Source organism: Scophthalmus maximus, chromosome 13, assembly GCF_022379125.1.
Source record: "Scophthalmus maximus strain ysfricsl-2021 chromosome 13, ASM2237912v1, whole genome shotgun sequence".
In the NCBI taxonomy this organism is placed as follows: domain Eukaryota; kingdom Metazoa; phylum Chordata; class Actinopteri; order Pleuronectiformes; family Scophthalmidae; genus Scophthalmus; species Scophthalmus maximus.
In genome coordinates, this window is record NC_061527.1 from 17,087,672 (window position 1) to 17,110,026 (window position 22,355).

The 22,355-nt window shown below is 43.3% G+C and overlaps 1 protein-coding gene across 4 annotated transcripts in view; it reads left to right on the forward strand.

Annotated features, from left to right (window-relative positions):
• Window positions 1-22,355, forward strand: part of ncanb (neurocan b) — a 152,675-nt gene that overhangs the window by 57,751 nt on the left and 72,569 nt on the right. For all 4 annotated transcript variants that reach the window (XM_047336621.1, XM_047336620.1, XM_035646780.2 and 1 more), the window contains 6 exons: window positions 8,087-8,316; window positions 8,421-8,589; window positions 12,893-13,067; window positions 15,937-16,064; window positions 18,310-18,603; window positions 19,702-20,571. In XM_047336621.1, coding sequence (XP_047192577.1) covers window positions 8,087-8,316; window positions 8,421-8,589; window positions 12,893-13,067; window positions 15,937-16,064; window positions 18,310-18,603; window positions 19,702-20,571 — 1,866 coding nt within the window. The remainder of the gene's footprint in view (window positions 1-8,086; window positions 8,317-8,420; window positions 8,590-12,892; window positions 13,068-15,936; window positions 16,065-18,309; window positions 18,604-19,701; window positions 20,572-22,355) is intronic.

The following is a 22,355-nucleotide window of genomic DNA, read 5'->3' on the forward strand; positions in this document are numbered from 1 at the left end:
GGGCATGTGGGGAGGAGGAGGACAGATTAGGGGTTGAGCCTTTTGCACAAGAGATTGTGTAAGCATGCCTGCACTCTCGTACATGCACGTCCGTGTGTAGTTATGAATTTAAAATGTTGGCGTCGTGCCACAAAGGATAAATGCATCATTGTGCTTCAGAAGGTGCAGAATTAGTCACGGCAGCAGCAGGCAGTTCCTGTGAAGCCTGACATGGCCGGTTTTGAGAGTCAGCTCAGACATGGAGAGAGCTGCAGCGAGGGGGTTCGAATGTGTCGCCTGGACAAGGAGGAGGAGACAAGCGGAAGCATTTTGGGTCAGAAAATGGTTTAAGGGATAATTAGAGTGTACAGTAAATGACTGGGGAATAGGGAAACTAGACCTGTACAGCAAATGAGAAAATGGGGAACAGAGGAAGTAACAAGGAGGGGGTGAAATAGGCAAAGTCACTTAAGCACTTGAAAAAAAGGGGCACTTAAAAAGGAGGGATCCCAGAGGCTGCAGTAATAATCATCTCCTTCACAGCCATCCCTGCTCTGCAGGTAAAGACTGCAGGTAAACTTCACATTCAATTGCTGCATCGTGTTTTTTCAAAGGGGCCTTCAGACGAAAATCCATCCCTCATTTACATAAATGTAAAAAAGAAAATTGCATGGTGTTTTTCGCATCACCTGTAATCCCACAATGCCTAATGGAATCATTCTCTCTCATTCCGTAGAAAAAATGAACAGAGGTAAACTTTGCGTTGCCTTGGGCCACATTCAGCGCGTCTGCACTGTAATTACCAAGCGAACATCAAGCAAATTGTAGAGGTGGTGCGATCGCAGACAAAGTTAATGGAAAGACATGATTAGATGCAAATTCACCCAGGGCAGCACAAATTGATTTAACTCGCATGCAACAAAAAAAACACGTGAGTTAAAAATGCATCAGTAAATTTGAACATATCCCGGGGCTTTATGAATGGGCTTCATATGCGCAATGAGGGAAAAATGGAGAATCGGAGGCTCTGGTGGGATCTGAGATCAGCCAGGGGCTGCGCTGATCAAAAATACACAGGATCAGTCCCACATCTGTGCACTTCGTGCAGTACATTGACTGTTTGGAGCCAACAAACGCAAGCGGTCCAGCGCTAAAAATGTATGAAATTGCTGCAAGGCAAAAATTTTGCTCTGCTTTCTGTCTTTCTTTGCCATTGTTGTGTATTTTGCACAAACTTTTACTCTCGTCTGTTGCGAGGTTAGGGGAATACTTTTCCCTGTCATGATTCAGACACACAGGGTCCACGTCTGTCTGCTCTGTGGTCACACAAACACTCTTCTCAGGAAATACAGTTGTCATTCAAATACTCCGTCTGACTGCCATTCTCTCTCGGGTGGCATCGGCTTTCCACTGCAGAGCAGCACCATCCTTCAGAAACTAGATTCCCTCGTCTGTTCACTGTCTGGGTTAAGAGGCATATTACTATTTTTCCTGATGCTGTTTCATTGGTGAAGTAATATTCATCACGTGAACATGGATAGGGAAGACTCCTAGTAGTCCTGCAGTCAATCCAAAAGCCTATAAACATGAAATTAATGTTAATGTGACATCCATACGCATATTTATAATGCTATATAAATGTTATTTTGGCTTGACATTCAAATTTCCGATTATGCTTGTTCCCAGGATTGGTTCCAGCTGTGTTGGTTGAACATGGATGCATTATAGTAGCCAATGCATAGTCCATAAACTAGCTAACATCAGCCAGTGTTAGAAGTACCAACCAAGAGCATATATTCTGCAGTTGCATGCATACATATTTGTCCGTTGTTCACGTTATTGTTTCTTACACGTTTCTTTTTTTCACTGTTTTTTTTTTTTGTTGTATGCTAAAAAAAAGAAAGACGTGAAGTGGGAATAACCAAGAATATACCAATAAAATGTGCGGGGTGTTATGCTCAATTGATGGGGACAACAGATGAGGAGGAGATGAGTAAGAGAGTTAGACAAAGACAAGAGAAGACAGGAAGGTATGGGAAAGAGAAATATAGCACACAAGAAAACATTAGGTGGATGAGAGGAGGAGGAGAAGAAAGGAAGGAAAGGAAGAAGGAGGCAGGTGGGAGTTGGAGGGGGGGTTCTGGGGAGAAGATTGCATGCGAGACAATGTCAGCATGGAGACATAATTTCCAAACCCTGCGTGATGTTTGTCTGACAGACCTACTGTGCTTAGACAGGCAACATGAACACACACACACACACACACACACACACACACACACACACACACACACACACACACACACACACACACATAGGAAACGTCGGTATGGTCTGTGTGTACATCTACGTGTGAGTGAGATTATTTGACTCTAGCTGTGTGTGTTACTTCCTGTAGAGGAAAGGCGTCTGCACTGCAGTGAAACACAGACCAGTGATCAAACACACTAGAAAGAAGCAGGAAACCAGCGCCGCTCATTCAATTTACATTATACAGCCCAGGGCCTCAGATCTGTTCTTTGAAGAGGCCTCCAACGCATATAGTCTGTCTGTCTGTGTGTGTGTGTGTGTGTGTGTGTGTGTGTGTGTGTGTGTGTGTGTGTGTGTGTGTGTGTGTGTGTGTGTGTGTGTGTGTGTGTGTGTGTGTGTGTGTGTGTGTGTGTGTGTGTGTGTGTGTGTGTGTGTGTGTGTGTGTGTGTGTGTGTGTGTGTGTGTGTGTGTGTGTGTGTTCATGCGCTTCTACTTTGTGTACTAACCTTTGTGCAGACGAATTTGACTATTTGGCCACACATTTTGGCCGATCCTGATCAGAAGATGCCTCTGTTGCCATGGTTTTCATATATTTTTGGGTTTGGCTGGGATGGTAACCGCTTCAGCATCTTTCCCCTCTCTCTCTCTCTCTCTCTCTCTCTCTCTCTCTCCCCTAAACGATGACATATCCGTCTTAAAAAACAGCCATCACTCTTTTCATGCTATTATCTCCACGTCCCTTGTTTTGCCGCACGTCTCTGCCGTGCAAGGACTTGCATTCCTCCACATCCAATATTACAAAACAATAAAGACAGCAAACAGTTTTGTCAGACCATGCATCCACTCACACAAAAAGAAACCCACACTTTGCCGCCACTGCTCCTGTAATGTTTTATTCATATGAGAAGATAAAAATGATTCACCTTCCTCCTACTCGTTCTTAAGTTTCACTTAATTCTTGTTTTTGTTTTTCTCAAATCCTGTGATTTATAGCACTTAAACAGACATTTATTTCATCTTTGATTTGTTACATTTACTTTAAATAACGAAATAACATAAACTAACTTAGAAAGAAGCTGATACGGCATGTAAATGTAAATGGTTCCTGAAAATCAGTGTTGGAATATAACTACATCTTTTGTAATGTAGGCCTACTCTACAATTTCCATTTTATGCCGCTTCATATTTCAACCATACCATGTTGTAGAAGGAAATATCACAGGTTCTACTCCACTACACATATTTGTCGGCTGTAGTTACTTGGTACTTTGCAGGCTTAAATTTGACATACTAAATATATGACTGTCATTTGAGATATGATGCATTATTAACAATTAAACTGTAAACAAGGGGTTCAGAAGATAGAGCGAGAGGAAGTTTATGCAAAATAGGGAGACAACAAAGAATGACGCTGCAAATTGTGTTTGTATCGCAGCGAAAATGCTATTACCGCCCACCCTGTGACTGTGTGCAGCTCTGTGCCAGCCACATAAAGGCTCTCCAACTGTGTTTAATAATTCGAGAGCACCTCTAAAGCGAAGACAGATGGGCCGACGGTGACGATCACGTAGGTGCGACTGCGAGCCAGCAGAAAGAAAATAAGAAAATCAGAGCTCTATCTGCAAGCTGCTGGAAGTGGTGCTTCCAGGAGGAGCCAGAGCAATGAGCGTGCCCTTCTCACCCCTCACACTGACGGACAGAACCACAAGACAGGACAAGGTCAATAAAAGACCAGCCTGGTAACATTTAACAAAGTCCACCGTATACCGGCCTGGACTTTATAATCTGAGGTTTTCCAGTGGCGCAGGTATAGTGAGCACACCTGCTCTTTTTCAGCACTTCCTTGCGCCGTCTCGCTGCATCGACATTCCGCTTCAGCATTTCCACCTAACATTCCGTTGAGCCTTGTTTAGAAAAGGATGACAAAGAGCAATAGGAAACATAAACAGATATCCAAACAAACAAACGGTCTTGCTGGGGTTATGCCTGTGATAGCGTTTCCATCTAAATGCAGATTTGATATAACAATGGCATTGGGGGGGGGGCCCTCACTAATTTACATTCATTACCATGATGGAAAAGAGTGATGTTTTTGTTTCTGCCTTTTTATTTTTCAATTTTTTTACCTCGTCTCCTTCACAGTGTAATTTGGGAATCAGTGTGATTTCCCGTGAATAAGTTGTGCACCAGCCGGCAAACAAAGATTAACATCTGTCCAAATAAAGTGGACGGAAAGAGTGAAAGGGGGAAGGGGAGCATGTGGAGGAGATTGTGAACCTTGGTTGCCTTCATGCGCGGCGCTCTCTCGCTATTGGCAACATAAGAAACGGAACGTTACCTAAACGGTGCTTACCCAGGTGGAACCTGGCTGGCAAGCCGATTATTGATGCCTCTAAGCTGCAGAATAAATTTGCCTGTTTTTTTGGTTCCTCGCAAGTTCTCGGCAAGGTGAAATGTTTTAGAAATTGCAGCTTTTCCTCTGGGGCTGCACTTTACCCAATGAGTGACTGTGCCGTGCGTCGGAGTGGGAAGAGCACACGAGTGAACTGTGTGGTGAACATAGATGAGAGCCACATCCTCCCGGGGGATGAAGCAAAGAGAGTGACAGCAGGGAGTGGAGTCAGATAGCCTCTTCTGAAAGATGTGTGTATGTTTGAGTGAGTCCGTGTGTGCGAGCATGAATGTGTCGCCATGTCAGTCATAACACACACACACACACACACACACATACACACTCTGAAACACAATAATGCATCGCTACTTTATCCATCATATCCTCTTGACTCCTTTTCCACATTGCATAACTCCAATTTCCCCATTACACATCACCACCTTTTTCACTTCCATTTGTGTTTTTCCCTCGCTCGCCTTCGCCCACCACTCACACTCCTGCACTGCAATATGCTGGAGTCAACTGTGCTACTTCATCCTTTCCATTCCTCGTTTTGCCCCCTGTGTTTGTGAGAGCAAAAAGGACACAAACTGTTTAACAGTGAATCAGTTTTCCTCTATCTCCCATCACAAAGCAGATATGCGCTGGCCTTGAGGACCACAAACTGCATTCAAAGAGGCCGTTTAGTTTAGTGTTCAGCAATGTGGTATAACCCACAGAAGGATTTTTAACTGCTATCACTGACACATTTGGATCCAGTTTTGCATCTACTCCAACAAAAATGATAAATAACATAACATAAGATAAATGATGATTCTATGCTGTTGACATTTAATCTATGATCAAATCAAAGTTTTTCTCTCTTGATTTGAGTTAGATGAAAAGAGCAACACCACTAATGTCTGTGGGATAAAAAAATATATATATCTTAGCTTGCCACAAAGACAAAGATAAATCAGGGGGAAACCTCTTACCGTGCTCTGTCAAATTGTAACAAAACCTCTGAAGTTCACCAATTATCACATCTTATTTGTTTAATCAGTACAAAAAAGGTACAAACTGTGGTTTTAGAGGTGATCAACATTTTTGGGTTGAGATAGCTGGTTTATCATGTTCCCCTCTACTTCCATCCTTCATTCTCACCTCAGATAACTAAACTGATAATCTACATGTTGCCGTTTTAAATAGACAGAAATGACAGCAATGTCTCATGTAGCTCAGCAGAACCAATGTATCTAACTAGTACATACAGTACGTAACGTATGTTGATCAGTACCAGCTTTGCTAGAATAGAATTTGTTAAATTCGGACAGAGCCAGGCTGTTTCTCCCTTGTCTTTTGCGTCTGTCCTAAAATGGCGTATCAGTCAGTGAATATGCCTTATTTCCCTTAACTATTGAACAGTTATGAGAATGGAGTTTGAGTGTATATTTAAAAAAAAAACTATTCATCAGAGATATCTTTTCCTTATACACTAGAAAAACAATCATATGAAACACTGATCTCCGCCATAGTAGTCATTGTTCATGGCCCATAGTGCTGTGCTTCTTTATTCCTCACGTCCCCTCTCTCCTCCTCCTATCCCCCCGCCTTTGAAAGCCCAATGCATTTTGTTTCACAGGTCATCTCACTCAACAGGCTAAACTCCTCTCGAGTGCAAAACGAGGGGCCATTACAAAGCTCAAGCCCCGTTTGATACGGGCATTTGGAGCCACATTGATCAGAGACATTGTCCGAGACGATGTCAGCGCAAGCAGCGGAGAAGTGGGCATTTATGTGTCTGAGTTAAGCTTTCAGAGATACACCCGAACTTTTAGCGTTGAGCAACACCAACAGCATAACAGATGCAGGAATGGGAAATATGAGAAATATCGTGCGTCTGCTATTTGTCTGTGTTCAAAGGCACATCAATCCAGTAAGGAAGGAAAAACACAAACAGCTCTGTTGGCAAAATTCAACCGCAGTCAAAGACGAGGCAAGTCACCCAAAGTTGAATCTGAATCATGAATAGGCTGAGGGGAAAAAATCTTATCCTGAAAATGAAAGCCAACATACTGTATATCTTTATCCTAATGGTAAAGATGAAACAGAAATGAGATTAAACATTGGTGGATGAGAGGAAGAACCGAGTCGAAATGCTCATTTGAAAAAAGCCGGCAGGTGGTCGCGCTACGGCAGAGGAGGCGGGTAAAGAGGACGGCAGTGCCGAGAGACGGAGGGAGAGGTGGAGCGGCGCACGCAGCAGTGGGCCTGTGACTGCTGGAGAGACATTGTTCTACCAATCGGCCATTTAATTACAGACAGGAGGCTCCACTCCTGTAGCATGTAGCACTTTAACATGCATGCAATCAAACAGGCACGCAGCAGGACACAGTGGAAACTGACACCAATGAAAAGAAATCAATAGTCCCATTCTCTCCACCGTTCAACCCCACTGTCTGTTCCACCCACAGAGGGTGATCTGATCTTTCACGCCTTTATCTTTTTCTCCCTTTGTTCTCGTTCTTGCTTCGCTAATTTTTTTTGCAGCTTTACATTTGGATTTACTTCAATTGATTGATATATCTCTAACACAACAACTGACACCAATGTTATGATGCGGCTATAAAGATTGCATGTAGGACGCTGGACTTTCTGGCAAATTAGATTAGACACAGTCACTTGTTTTTACCAGTGTTATGGAAGAAAGGGAAAAGGGCCGGATAACGGAGCTATGGGGAAGAATTAGATGAGGGTTAATGCTTCATTCACACCCTGTGCACACCGGATAAACATATACGGATACACACGTGTACATATGCAGATGATAGCAGCACAGAAATGATAACCTTAGTATTTTGTCAGAGTGGAATTCACATTTCCCCCTGCAATGTAAATGAACCATCTCTGCCTTTTCAGCCAAGGTGACAGGGGATTAGAGTATAATATCAAGGTATGACTCCACCGGTGTAAAAATGAGTTTTTCACAGTTGGAACATTGCTAGATTCAGCTGAACAAAATGGCTGATACCAGAGCTCCTCTGAATGCACCACCTTTTCTTATAATGATAACCTTTCCCTCTCATCAGTTGTTATAATGAAAGTGATTTTTGTAACTCTGTGGTGGTGGTGGTGGTTGTGTTATAAGCTGCAAAGAGGCCACTGGTATTGATCCCATAATGTATATCCAGGTGTGATGTATGGCGTTTGAAACGACTTGTGATATCTTCCCCTTCTTACCCTGCCTCCCACTGTGTAGGTAGAACATTAAGGATTCTCTGGATCAATATCCAATAATCAGAGAGGCACAATGAGCTTCTGTTCTTTCCATTTCACTCCACAACCAGGAATATCTGATGGAACAAACCAAAGTGGAAGGAAAGCAATTAGCAATTAACCTACGTTTTTTCAGTGTAATGAAATAACATTCTGTAGCTTCATTTACAAGACGGCATTGATTCACTTCCTCTTGTCTTCTCTCCTCAGGCATGACCAGTGCTGATGCCGTGGTGAATATGCGCAAAGTGACCCATCAGACGATAAGTGAGGAGCTATCCAAAACTGTTCTCCTCCCCTGCCTCTTCACCCTCCGCCCCAGTGCCAGTTCATCCCATGAACCCCCCAGGATCAAGTGGACTAAGGTCTGGGGCCAAAGAGGCTCTGACGGCCTGCAGAAGGAACAGTCAGTCCTGGTGGCTAAAGACAATGTGGTCAAGGTACGGCCTAACAATGAGAGTGAAATGTGGTGGTGTCAAGTTTTACATCCCTCATTCATTTTCATCACTCCCCTTTTCACCCCTTGCCTCCCGCCTTCTCCCAGGTGAAGAAGGCCTTCCAAGGTCGTGTGACGTTGCCTGGTTACAGCATCAATCGCTACAACGCCAGCCTTGCTCTGACCGGGCTGCGCTCCAGTGACTCCGGTTTGTATCGCTGTGAGGTGGTGGTGGGCATCAATGATGAGCAGGACACGGTTCCCCTGGAGGTCACAGGTGAATTAACATGTCGACTGTTTTACCGCAAGGCAGCCATTTTGAATTTCACTCACTTCGGTTGGGAAATGTCATGCTAGAGCAAACCTAGCTGTATGCTTGTCTAGGGTACCTTAATTAACAATATATGGTATAAACATAGGGAATTTATCCAAAATTTCATATTTCACCAAATGTAATCTTTCAATCTAAAGGACCTGGAGATTTAAAAATGACATTTGGTTCACATTTTAAGGAACCATGCTCCCATCCGTCGCTAGCTATGATTGATAGCTTCCTGGGAGTTGCTGTTTGGTATAATTAGGTAATTTGAGAGCAAATAAATCTAATGTCCTATTGATTGATTGAGATAACCCAAGAACAATTAAGCCTGTACACAAGTAATTAAAGGTTTATTAAGCATTTAAGTTCAGGATCTGTGATTAGCATCAAATAATTGGGTAACTGCTGAACCTAAATCTTCACGGAGAGCAAAGAGGTGCAGTTGAAAATCAACCAATATAGCTGTAAATATGTTCATTAGGAATAAAACCAAAAATACTAATGTTACTAATAATTAAGAATTTAAAAAACACCCTTTTTCTGCTTAATTGACAATTGGGAAATTTAAATATCCCTCGTGGAGGTATTAATTCTAGTCGTATCAAGTCAATTTATGTAAAGAGGGAATTATTTAAAAACAACAAAGATTGACCAAAGTGCTTAGTTAGTGAAGGTTTAATCTTGTTTCTATCATGCCATCGTTTGAGGTATATCAAAGTTAGCACCCTGCCATAGCAGAGTTTTGTTTTAATCTGATAGCAAAAAGCTGTAATTTGTTTTGAGGATATTAATATAGGACATTCATAACCATAAAGCATGATTGGAACTTAGACAATGCAAAAGAGGGCAATCAGAGACAACCTGTGAAATCATGATTTAAATAATAGTAAATTAACCAGTAATCAACATCATTGGCATGTTTTTACCTTTGCATATTATTGTCTAAGTGAATCAGCACTCAGCTCCCTCTCAAGGTCTGCCGCTATGAATAATAATGAGCCTGGATTTTCATGTCAGAGTAATACAGCCATTACAGCCAGGGCTGTTTACTGTCCGTGCAGAATGTATGATGATGGGGAAAAGGTGAGGAAGTACTGAGGAACACATTAAACATCATTGACCCAGTGCCACTCAGGTGCTGTTCATGCACTGAAAGCCTAATGAAACCATTGAGGTAGGAACCCAGCATGTGTACGCTGTGGTCAGATAGGGTTGCTCCGACAGCTCTGCTCTTGGTCGCTTAGCTAAATAGACAACCCATTTACTGAATTACCTGTATCCAGGACACCCGTATATTACCAGACAACCTGGAGGAGGTTCACTGTAGTATAAGCATAATTACTATGTCAGAGTATTTTAGCTGCAGAGCTTTCATCAGATTCTTTTCAGGTCAGCTATTTTTGATAATAAGCTATTACCATAATGACCTCAAGGAATCTCACAATACATTAACCACTGTAGTCCATGCAGCTGCTTGCCACAAATCCATGCGAATGTTGCAAAAACATCCGCTCTAAAAGCCCAGTAAATGGTAAATGGACTATATTTATACCGCGCTTTTCTAGTCTCATTGGGCACTCAAAGAACTTTACAGGACGTAAAGTCACATCCACCCATTCACACACATTCATACATTCTTTTGGCCAGACACAGCACGATGCAATGGCGACACTGTCTGCGATCGAGAGTGGCACAGATGACCTCCACTCCGTTGCCTGCATATAGCTCATATGTGAATACGTGGAAGCACGTCTGTGTGTATCAGGACAGTTGTGAGTGCGCGTTGGCTTGAGCCACTGTGTCTTAATTATTTCAGAATTTAACCATGATGCTTTCTGGTTTTCTCAGGCAGGCGGAGCTCCTTACCTTTCGCCATAAAAGCCCTTCATATTTAGAAAGCAAGCACCCCTGTCAGTACGCTCGGGAGACCCTACATCCCCCCTCCCCCTTGCGCCCCCCTCGGCCAATCGATTAACATGCTATGAAAACCACTCCTTCAGCGAGAAACCAATTACGTAGCCAGCGACGAGTAGCCATCTCCGGGGCTTAGTCTTAATTGGCAGTCACGCTACATGGCCGACCACAGCCGTCTTCACAGTAATTCTACTAAGTGCTCAGCGTATTAATTAGCAGGTATTGATACTGCTCAGCTATATCAATATCATATTAATCCACACTGCTCTCCTCTAAACCCATTTGTGTGTGTGTGTAAGCCCCGATGAGATGCCCTTCCTCCACAGCCACATCTTTTAATTTCTCCCCCGCTGCCTCTGTCCTGTACCCTCTCGCTGTGTTGTCTTTCTTCTTCTTGGCACCTATCGACTGGTCGATTGGCTGTGTCTCACCAATCAGAAAACGGTTGCCATTGTTTGTGTGTGTCAGCTGTTGTTTGTGGCGAGCTATGGCTGCCCACCATTAGGCGGTGTGAGAGTGTAACCTCAGGGACGCGGCAGACTTTTAGCATGGTTTAACATAGGTTGTTAATAACGTCCAGCTTGTTTTTTTAGTATAGTTTGCAGAAAGACTGGAAGCAGGAGGAATACGTGAGCCTGCATCTCCAGAATTCACCTTGCAGCACCTCCAACACCACAGCTTGTTGTGTTTAACATTAGAGATATTGGGTGGTACGTAGTAAGTTTCAAAGACTGTTGGATAGATGCAGGCTGTTTCCCCTTTTCCAATCTTTATGCTAAGCTAGCCATCATACGTATTGTTCACAAGGAGGGGTATGGACCATCTCATCTAACTGTCAGCAAGAAAAGAATAACGTTTTTCTGCTTAAATGGAGCACTTTTTCTTAAAAATATTTTAGCTCTCCATGGGTTAAATCTGACTATACATGGGGATTTTCTAAAGCTTATTTCCCCTGCATTACCATACTGTACCTCTGAATGTTCAACCAAATGAATGTCATTTAACTCTGCACTTAGAAATAAGCAATAGCGCTAAGAGGAGAGGGACTCTGACTGCTCAACGGTGGGCCTCATACAGTCACCAATGGTGCCGTCCTCTCCCCGGAGACTGTGTGCAGGGGCGTGGAGATGCAGAGGGTAAAGAATAGGGGGATGACGTACTGGGTTTTTAACCCTCCTGTGGAATGGGACCACACTAAGAGGAAACCCATTTGTCTCTCTGGTGTACATATTAGCCAAGGAGCTATAGCATGTCTTTTTGGACAAGATGCCACAGCCACAAAAGAGAAACGGAGAAATTAGGAGAAGAGAGAGAGAGACAGCAAAACTTCAAGGTTTTCTTCTCCACAATTCCATCAGGAAAAAAAAAGACAAAGATGACAGAACGGTTGGATGGATTGGTGGGGTTGTTGTGTCTCTTTTTGTGTGTGTGTGTGTGTGTCTGTGTGTGTGTGTGAGAGAGACCAACAGTCAAGAGCCTGCTTGCGTTCTGCGCCCATAGCCTGGAGAGCTGATGCTCACATTTCTGCACAGGTCTCCATCTCACACGAATCTCGAAACTCTGTCACTCTACTAGACACACAGTGAAGATAAAGGAGCCGTGTTAGTAGCCAGACATCCATTGGCTTTTATGTCACGGGATGCCGTAGGGCAAGGTGGGGGAACAGTAGATGGACACTTCTGAAGCCATTCCTTCCCACTTAAGTGGAATATATGCTCCTTTCACAGCTCAGGGAACCGTGTCTCATTTATTCACATAGGTTGGTTTTTTTCTCCTTATCTGTGTGCTATTTCCAATCTTTTTGACCTCAGTTGTTTTTATTCCTGTCTACTTCTCACCTTCTCTCCCTGTCACTGCTGTTCAGCACATACATCTCTTTGAATACAGTGAATCTCCTTCTCTGTTTATGTCTGCCTTCATTGTCTTTCCGTCATGAGCGCGGAGGCAGGCAGAGTGCAGCGGGATGACACCGTGTGTGTACTGTTAAAGCAGTAAAATAAACATCACCACCGTCCGTCATACACTGTATCCAAGGGTAACATCTCTTTTCTCCAACGATAAGCCCACCAACTCTCGGATGCAAATGAGACTTGCGTGTGCGGGGTTGCAGAAGCTGAATGCCGTTTCCCTCCAGCGCCGATGAAACGATGTCAGTAAATGACGAGGACGTCTGGAGGGCTTTGTGTTTATGCGTCTGTGAGCGTGTACATGTTCATGTTTTAATGGCTCCAGGTTGCACTTCATAAATATTTCTGTTACGCAAAGGTTGCGGGTCACAAATAAATGCAAAGGGTTTTTTGAATCACCCACCGTGTTTGTTATCACATATTCTATCTCCCTCCTCCAGGGGTGGTATTTCACTACCGGGCCCCTCATGACCGCTACGCACTGTCCTTCGCTGACGCCAAGAGGGTCTGCGTGGAGAACTCGGCAGTCATCGCCACGCCAGGCCAGCTGCAGGCTACCTTCGCCGATGGCTACGACAACTGTGATGCTGGCTGGCTGTCGGACCAGACTGTCAGGTGAGGCGTTCAAGTCTGGGTGCGCGGGCAGCAGATGGTGCAAAGGCGAAAGTTTAGGTTTCTTGATGTTGGAATCACTCGGAAGACTGTCAATGTGCAGTTCACAAAACATGACTTGCTGTCTTGTGATCAGGAGTCTTGCAGACTTTGCAAGGTCAATACATTTACAGTACATGACTGACTGGTGAGAGGGGGTCACACACTGCACAGTCTTTCACCAGGAGAATCCTCCAAAAAACAGCAGGTCTTTGTCAGACCTCTCTTTGAATTCGACTCCACTTTCAGCTGACTTGCGACATTTTATTCCTTCACGCTAATCTCACTACACATTTTTGCAGATTCTTTTACAAATAATATTGCTCCAATGTTGGCGCCATAGGGGACTGTTCAAATGAGTCTGAATGATCTTCCTGCTCTTTTGTGTCATCCTGCTCACAGATGTTTATCACACCCCGTCCTGCGCCGTGATTGACTGCATTTGTCGCAATTTGTCTAGATGTTTAGCCTGCTAGAAAACTAATCGGAGTTAGCGACGTGTGGGCGGTTGGTCCACTTAGAGAAGTGGACCAATGCAGAAATGCAGAAATAAAGGTGTATTTAATAAAAGGTAAAAACAAAAAGCAAAATCGAACTCAGGGAAACACAAGGAGCTGAAATACAAACAGATGATTTAACAAAGACAAAAGGAAGCACAGAGACTAAATACACGCAAGAAGAGCGGCGATAATTGCACCAAGTGAGGCACATTAGGGCGGGACAGACAATCACAGAAGCGGGAAACACAAGAAGTAAAATGACAGACCACAAGAGACCTGGGAACAGGAAGTGCATGTCCAAATAAAACAGGAAACATCAAACTGAAGAATAAACAGAAAGGAGGGATAACAAAAAGGTTACTTGACTAAAGTATAGGACACACAAGGAGAGGTAAATGGAAGAATTAATAAACAAAGTCCATAAACAAGAACTAAGAATTCTTAAAAGTTCAGAAGAAAAACCAGAAGTGTTTACAGAGTTCTAAGACTCTAGAAAGGTGTTCAAGAGTTCCCAAGGGGCTAAATCACAAGAATACGTAGAGTCATACTGTCATCATTACTGTCGTTCTCATGATTGTCATGTAGGCCATAATCAAGGGTGATACTAAAAGAAAGTATAGTATGTACACAGAAGGAGAAACAATGAAGACGGCTAATAAACTCCCTGGTAAGAGTTGGCATGGCAACAAATAAAAGGCTGCTTGGGCACTTCTCTGAATGATAAGAGTACTTCTTGTGGTATGTGACATTACCCACCTGTGGAGAAAGTGTCTGTCATGCGTCATTCACTGTCGAATATTTCAAGAACAAGAACAATTTTCAAGTCTAGATGCAAAGCAGTGACCTCACTTTCCTCACACATGACAACTTTATCTCAACGTCCTGTAGACGAAATAGTAATGATCAGCCTTGGAGTGAAAGTGTCGAGGTTTGCTGAGAGCTCTTGTTTGATGCACCAGTCTGCAGTCATATTTTGGGTAATTTGCAACATTGTTGTAAAAATAAATGCACTCTACTACTATAAACAATATTACCCTTAAATTGGGTTTATGGGTTTTTTATGAACAAGATGTTTGCCACATAATTGCTTGTTTGCACACCAGGAACACAGTAAACTGCGTCAGCCCTCTCTGAGCTGTCGGGCGGCCGCGCATCCCTTTTAAACGTAACCAGCCACCGGCCGTGTCTCAACTGTGTTCTCCATATCTACATTCTCATTTCAAAACACTGTTTCTCCAGTAGCCAGGCGGAGTGACTGTTGTCTTCCCAACAGTTTCCTTCTCTCCCTCCGTCCTGCACTCCTGTTGTTTTCACTCGGGAGATATCTAATTGCTCCAGATCCAGGAGGCTCCGACTGCACGACAGCCAGAAGGAAAGTGTCCAATTAATATGGTGGAAAAAAATACAGACATCAGCTGTCGCTCCATCACCCACCAAGCAGAGAGAGAGAGAGAAAGGCTGAGGCTGAGGCTGAGGCTGAGGCCAGAGACCCAACAAAGACTTTGTTCTCTTGTTGTGTCTCTGATGGTAACAGTTCGCTCTGTAAGAATTGCTCCACTGGTTAAGGGTTGTGTGCGGGCATGTGTGTCTAGTCTGCATGTATATTTGACTGTGTGTATGTGTGTGTGTGTGTGTGTGTGTGTTTTCTGAGTACTTCATTAGTCCCTGTATACCCAGAATAATCTTTTAATCAGCTTCCTTGCCTATGCCCAGGTGCTGCTGGAATCAATGTTCTCAAGGAATAATTGCCTTGTTGGAGCCTGAATATAGTAAATTGCTGTTTTATCAGCTCCACGCTGCCACTGAAGAAAACCTTGTTTCTTTTTTACCTCTTTCACTTCCTCTTTCTACCTCTACCCCTTTTCCTTCTCTCTCTCTCTCTGTCTCTCCCTCTCTAAAGCTCTATAGCATTACTGGTATTTTTATACTGATGCTGTATACTGCCATACCATCAAACACATTTCAGACTGATTGACTGAAGAAAGGATGGCGGGGTAATTATCAGGAACATACATGTCGTGACATGTATGTCCCTGACTGTGGCCTCTGTGCTGTGGCCAGGCAGGAGATTTATGTGATCATTTTATTCTTCTGCGAAATGTTTTTAGGTAATATCTGAAATCTAACTATGCTTAAACTCCTTGTATTCAGAGGAGGCAATGATAAAAGTGTGGTTCAGTTTTCATCTTATTTTGTATGCCTGTGAACACAGACTCATCCCCCCGGGGAGCCAAGTTTGTCTGTGGCTGCCTTTTTCAAGGCCAGGCTATATTAATCTCCCTCTCCCTCCTTCGTTCTATGTCTCTGTCCTCGTCTCATGGCTTTCTCTGCAGGTACCCCATCCAGTCGCCTCGGCCTGGTTGCTATGGCGATCGCGAGGACTCACCTGGAGTGCGTAACTACGGCAATAGGTCCCCTGATGAGCTGTTTGATGTTTACTGCTTTGCTGAGCAGCTTCAAGGTAGGAGTCAGGAGCTTTGACCATAAATTTGGGTTTAGTCATGCACCAAGCCACGGCTGTGCAGCGCTGCTGCTAGTAACAGTTGTACTTTCTGCCAGAAATGAGAAGCCCACTTTGACTTACTTCTGTGTGGAAAAATAACAAAAACACACTTTCTATAATTTCCATTCATTTCTGGTGGTATTGTATACTGCATATGCACTACGTCAGGAGGGAAAGCATGACGGCAACAGTTATTACGAGGTTAATTGAAAAAGTGCTGCGGTGAACAGCCAATATGAAAAACCCATTTCACCAGATCCAAATTATTTTTAACCTGTATGGTAGATTAGATTCAAGCCTCAAGGATAATGAATATTGTCATGTAATCTAGTCTATGTTTGCATACCTGGAGTTTATGTTTTAATTCATTGATAATCTGCTCGTCCATTAATTATGATTCAAAGTACAGCTGAAATGTAATATTTGATTGATTAATCAATAAATTGCTTTTACTCATCTCATGTAATCTTAGACTGGATCTCTTTGGGCTTTGCAGTGTTCAAGACAAACAGTTTGATGTACTTGGATGTTATGACATGCATTAATTAAAAAAGGTCAATAGATAGACTATAGAATAATAATCATTAGTTGCATCCTTAGTAAAAGTTGAATCACACCAACATCTGGAGCTGGGTTTTTGATACACTTTTACATTAATACAGCAATCGGTTTAGTCCTCTGCTCCTGACATGTGACACACTCTTCTCACTGAGACAACAGCTTTGCCAATGTGATGGTGTTTTTAAAACTTCAGTATTGTGTACATCCCTTTGTTGCCATTTCATAAATCGCACACCCATCGCAGCATTCACCTGTCGACTCAGAGTTTAAGTTTCCTCGGGAGAAAACTGTCATCGTCACCGCCACAGTCCCTGCTGCGCTCAGCTCGGTGTTTCTCCGTTTGGGGGTGACGAGATCAGGACTTGACGTCAAATATCAACACTGCACATATTCTACATTTCCTCATTATCATTCTTGTGTGAGTTGGCACACAGACTAGTGTTGGTGATATTTTGTTCACCTCCTGCATGGGTCATAGACACAGCAGGTCTTTGGCAGCACAGACTCATTGCAGGGGGTTGGTTTGTCTAGGTCATTTGTTATCAGATGTACCACTGCAATTGTCATTAAGCATAACAGTATAATCGTTTATAGATTATTATATGAGCACCCTGTATAACAAGATTAAATGACCACTTCTAGACTTTATGTACAACAGTTTACAATGTAATTCAGTGAAATTAACAACCTGATTAAAACAAACATTGGATAATTATCTACAATCAAACAGAAATTACTGTCTGGAAATTATTTTCACCACCTTTCCAATAAATATTACAGGCATCTTCAAACTACCGTCTCTTCTGTCACTCCTCACACAAACCCATTCGGCTCATTTCTCCTTTGGTTTTATTTGCATCATCACCCCTGACCTTTCACCTTTCCGTCTCAGTTCCATAAATCAGCAATGCCTTCTATTTTTTTCACTCTCCAACATAAAGCTCCAGGATCTATCGTCAAACCTGCTATTCTGTTTCCCCCTCCTCATTCACACTGTCCACTCCTCCAGCTCATATTTATTTCATCACACGCTGAGTCACCAGTGGATCATCTGACCATATAATTTTATTCTGCCTTGCAGAAATAGTGGTACTCTTGAGCTCTCTCTCACTAAAGCCTTTTATTTTGCATCACTATTTCATCCACATCGACGCTATCTTTCTTCAGCGTCTCCTTTCTTCTTCGGCTTCAGTCGCTTCTGTTCACTTGTCTTTGTCTTTCTCCAACTGCTTTGAATTCAAAGAATTGCCTTAATGTTGTCTCTACTTTCAATTACTGATAGTTTTTAAAATAATTTTAGGCAAAAATAAAGTGCATTCTTATTCGTAACTTTGCTTTCATCCCTCTGCTTCAACTCAGAGGATAAAGAAAAGATTGCTCCAACTTACTGCCTTCAAAGTAGAAGAAGATGCCGTCAAACTCATCTGCGAATGCAAAAACAACCTTTAAACTAACATTACCTACATCACTTTGTACAGCGAAAAAACAACAACAAAACCAACTCTCAAAAATCTACAATCATATTTCTCGATCTCAGTCTGACAGCTAAAATGGCTGCAGGCTACCAACCCCCCTCTGTAACACACTCAACTGAACTCCTACCTCACTTCCTCTCACTTCTCCCCACATCTCCTCCTCCCAGGCGAGGTCTTCCACTCCACAGTACCGGAGAAGCTGAGCCTGGCGACAGCCTCCACCCACTGCCACTCCCTGGGCGCCCAGCTGGTGACTGTCGGGCAGCTCTATCTTGCCTGGCAGGCCGGTCTGGACCAGTGTGATCCTGGCTGGCTGGCGGACGGCAGCGTGCGCTACCCCATCAATGTCCCGCGGAAGAACTGCGGTGGAGACGAGCCCGGGGTGCGGACCGTCTACAACAACCCCAACCGCACCGGCTTCCCTGACACCACAGCCATGTTCGACGCCTACTGCTACAAAGGTATTATGAGCTCTGTACTGATGAACATGATGAACATCTTGGTAACTGCCATGACAACAACATGGGGTCTGGGATCTTTCTATTTTGGTATTTAATTAGCATTAGTTGTTCATGTCACACATGAAGTAGTTGTGAAGAGACAGAGTGACATCTGCCCCACCCCCCCACCCCCCAGAGATTTGATGGTTTGTATGTTGTGTATATGGATGCACTACAGTAACATGCACTTGCCACTTTTTCAAAGCAACATGTTGAACAACAGATCCACAGTGTTATATTATATTTCTACATGTGTATATATAATATATTTATTGTTATTCTTTTATTGTATTATTTTGCCATCTTTCCTTTATTTAACTGTGCCCTATTTATGTCTATCTTTTATTTCTTTTCTATTTTTATTTTCATTTTGCTCTCATCCCACGCATGTCATTGTATCGACTGTGTCTGACTTTGTCCTTTTATCATTTTGTCATGGATTTCATCTTCGCATTGGACTGACTCCACACCAGTATTTCATAATTTAGCAAACACATGAATTTGCATTTAGAGCAAAACAGACAACAGATTGATGTTTTAAAATGATATTTCCACTGATGGGGTAAAAAAGGGACAGAATGACATTTTCATCTTTCACGATGACAGTTAATATAATCTTCGTTGAAGTGAAAAAAACGCATGACCAAATATATTTTAAGGAAACAAGAGCAGCGTGAGAGCAGAGCAGCATTGTAGCTGTCAAAACCAACAGCTGATAGATGTCTTTAACATTGTGAAGACGTAGATAAATATTTGATACCATACATTTGGTCTGTGTAAACAATATTGTCAATACAATCTCATTAATATTACATGAACAAAATATAAGCATGTTTTCCCATGTTTGGATTTAGTAGAGAGAAAAAAAAAATCTGTGCTGTGTGTGATAAAACTGTCAATCCAAAACTGTGGAACATGCTCTGATATTAATCATTTTCGGATGGCAATAAAAGTTTCACTGCAATATGAGGAGAGAGAAAAAAAATAAAGGGATTTCAAGAGCAGCAGCGGATAAAGCAGAACAAGTGAATGATGAAATGTGGCTGTTGTGTGTTGCAGCCCACCAACAAGCAGGGATCCAGGCTGCAGAGGCACAGGCTTTACACCACACTGCCAACCCAGCAGCACAGGCCTTCTCCTCAGTCACTGAAGCCCAGCACAGTTCCCTTTTCCCCGAGACTTCCACCTGGACTGGCCTGGTCGATTTGGAGAAAGCAGGAGCGCACTCCATTGCCGGAATCAACAACTCCTCCGAGATCTCTGAGGAGCACATTGTCATCCATCTAAGGCCCGAGTTGGGTTGGAAAGAAGGACAGGACGGCTCAAGTAGCAGCCAACTCAGCCAGGAGACTGATGCCCGAAACGGCAGCAACACCTTGGGCCTTTCTGACCCAGAGAGCATAGAGAGTCATGGAGGTTCTGCCCATGAGGAAGAAGATGGCAGCTATTTTGGATCTGAAAACCCGAGATTATCCACCACGGCTTCTTCAACTGCCCAGCCTCAAACCACGAACAGCGTGTTGGCTGAGTTTGTGAACACTCTCATGAGACCCTTTAGGTTCTGGACTGGAAGTGGGGAAGGTGAAGACATGGAGAAGGGGCTGTCAGTGCCTGAGGAGAAAATAGGAGAGAACCAGACGCAGGGTGAAGCACCCAGCAGAAACCTTAGTGTACCCAAAGCCAGCAGAACAAACAAGGGCAACATTGACAACGCCATCATGGAGCAGAGGAGCGGCAGTTTTCCTTTCAGGGCTCCTACCAGTCTACAGTCGAGTCCAGTGGAAGGTCTGTCCGAGCAAGAGAAAGAGGTGATGCCGTTGTTTCGATTAGTGCCTGCAGTCCTTAGCACAGGGCAAAGCGATACCAGCACCCGGCCAGGAGAACGAGCCTCCAGCACGTCTGCTGACGCCCCGCTGTCCACTGCTAACGGTGAGAGACCAACATCTATTTTGTCTATTTAGGGTTCACCTTTAACTTTTAAGGAAATTAAATGTGGGAAAATTAAAAAGAAACGACGAGTCATGGTGCATTTAAATGTTGTTGTTAATTATATATCTGATCCGTATATGTTGTGCTTTTTAAAAGGTCTCTGCCTCTCCATTGTACTCTCTTGTCCTCCTCTGAGTATACTCTAATCTATTCCTACGCAGGGCAATTTGAAGTATCGCTGTAAATTAGATTAAACAGTAATTGCAAGCAAACAAAAAGGGCATAGCCTGTACAGTAGTGCACCGTGTTGTGGTGGAGCGGAGACTGTACTGCCGTCTCTTCATATTTATTGACAGAATGCTTTTTTTACAGTACGAGTCATTTTAATCAATCATGATTTTATAAATGGTAAGCTCGCATATGTGTTGTTTGTTTTGAGAAAGCAGAACTGCCATTGTGCGTTGTACAGTAGCTAGCAAAAATAAAAACATGCAAGAGTTTGTTTGATTAGCAGGGTCACTGCAGAGCTGTGTGCGAGCAGCTGAGGGGTGGGTGGAGGTAGAGGCTGTGCCAATTTGCATATCCCGAAATCCTTCAATACTATATGAGGCAAAGTTGTAGTGAGATACATTCTAAGGCCAAGAAAAATCTGTAATTTTCTGTAGCAGTGATGAGTTTCAGAGGTTTAATTGATGCCAAGAGAGGAACTTGTGTGTTAAAGAAGACGGACACCCTCGGACAGGTAACGTCCAGCAAAGACAGTAGACTGAATTACTCTCAGGAATCGTTCGTTGTAACAACGCCAAGGTTAGAAAAGGTGTGCTCATGGCTAATTGAAAGAAAAACCTTGCACTGAACCCCAAAATCACTTCCTCTAGTTTATAACTTCAGGGATAAAGGTAGACTAAAGCTTTGAGGAACGGCTCACTGCTGGAAGGGACCTGGACCGAGGCACCCACATTTATGCCACATTACAGCTCAGGAGAGAAATGCACCCGACAGAAAACCATAAAGAATGTGTATGACACCCTTGGAAGGAAAAAGGCAGTTTTCTTTTAATGGCCACCACAAATAACACATCCTTGGCATCAGCTAAAAGGGGAGGATACAAAGTAAGACTAACACTCTCCCACAGACAGCCAGACGAATGATTCAATAAAGGTGCTCGGCTTTTCTCACCTAGCAATTGCACCCTTTATTAATATAAATACTCACTGCTGTGCTACCTGAAATTCGATGCCCCCCCACCCCCCCGAGCTATTAATGAAAACCCGAGCTTTAGTCAGTATGTATTATTCACAGCCGCATCCAATTAAGGTGGAGGTTGGGCTGCTCTGCCGTTCCCCCTCACCTCCATCTCTGTCTCTGCCAATTAAGCCCCGGCTCTCTGAAGGTAGGCGGTAATGATCACTACGGCGAGGACGGGCAGCAGAAGAGGGGGATGAGTAGAGCGAGGGAGAGCGGAGAGAGGGGGAAGTATGAGAAAGGGGGCAGAGGAGGAGTTGCTTCTTTCCTTTAATGTTGCCTTGATGGAAAGCTGCCCAACTGATGTCTCTTCTTAAACTAGCATCACTGAGCTGAACTCTGTTATTGCACATTTTTATTGTAAATATCACTGGAATGTTTCCCTGGAATCTCAACACTCCGTTGTGAATTTTTTTTTTTGGAATACCCATTTAACCCTCAAGAGGCTGAAGTGCACCCCAGTGGTGTTTGAATCCCATTTTACTGATTTACTTACTTGTTAGGTAAACTTATTTCTTTTCTTTATTATTATTTTAAAT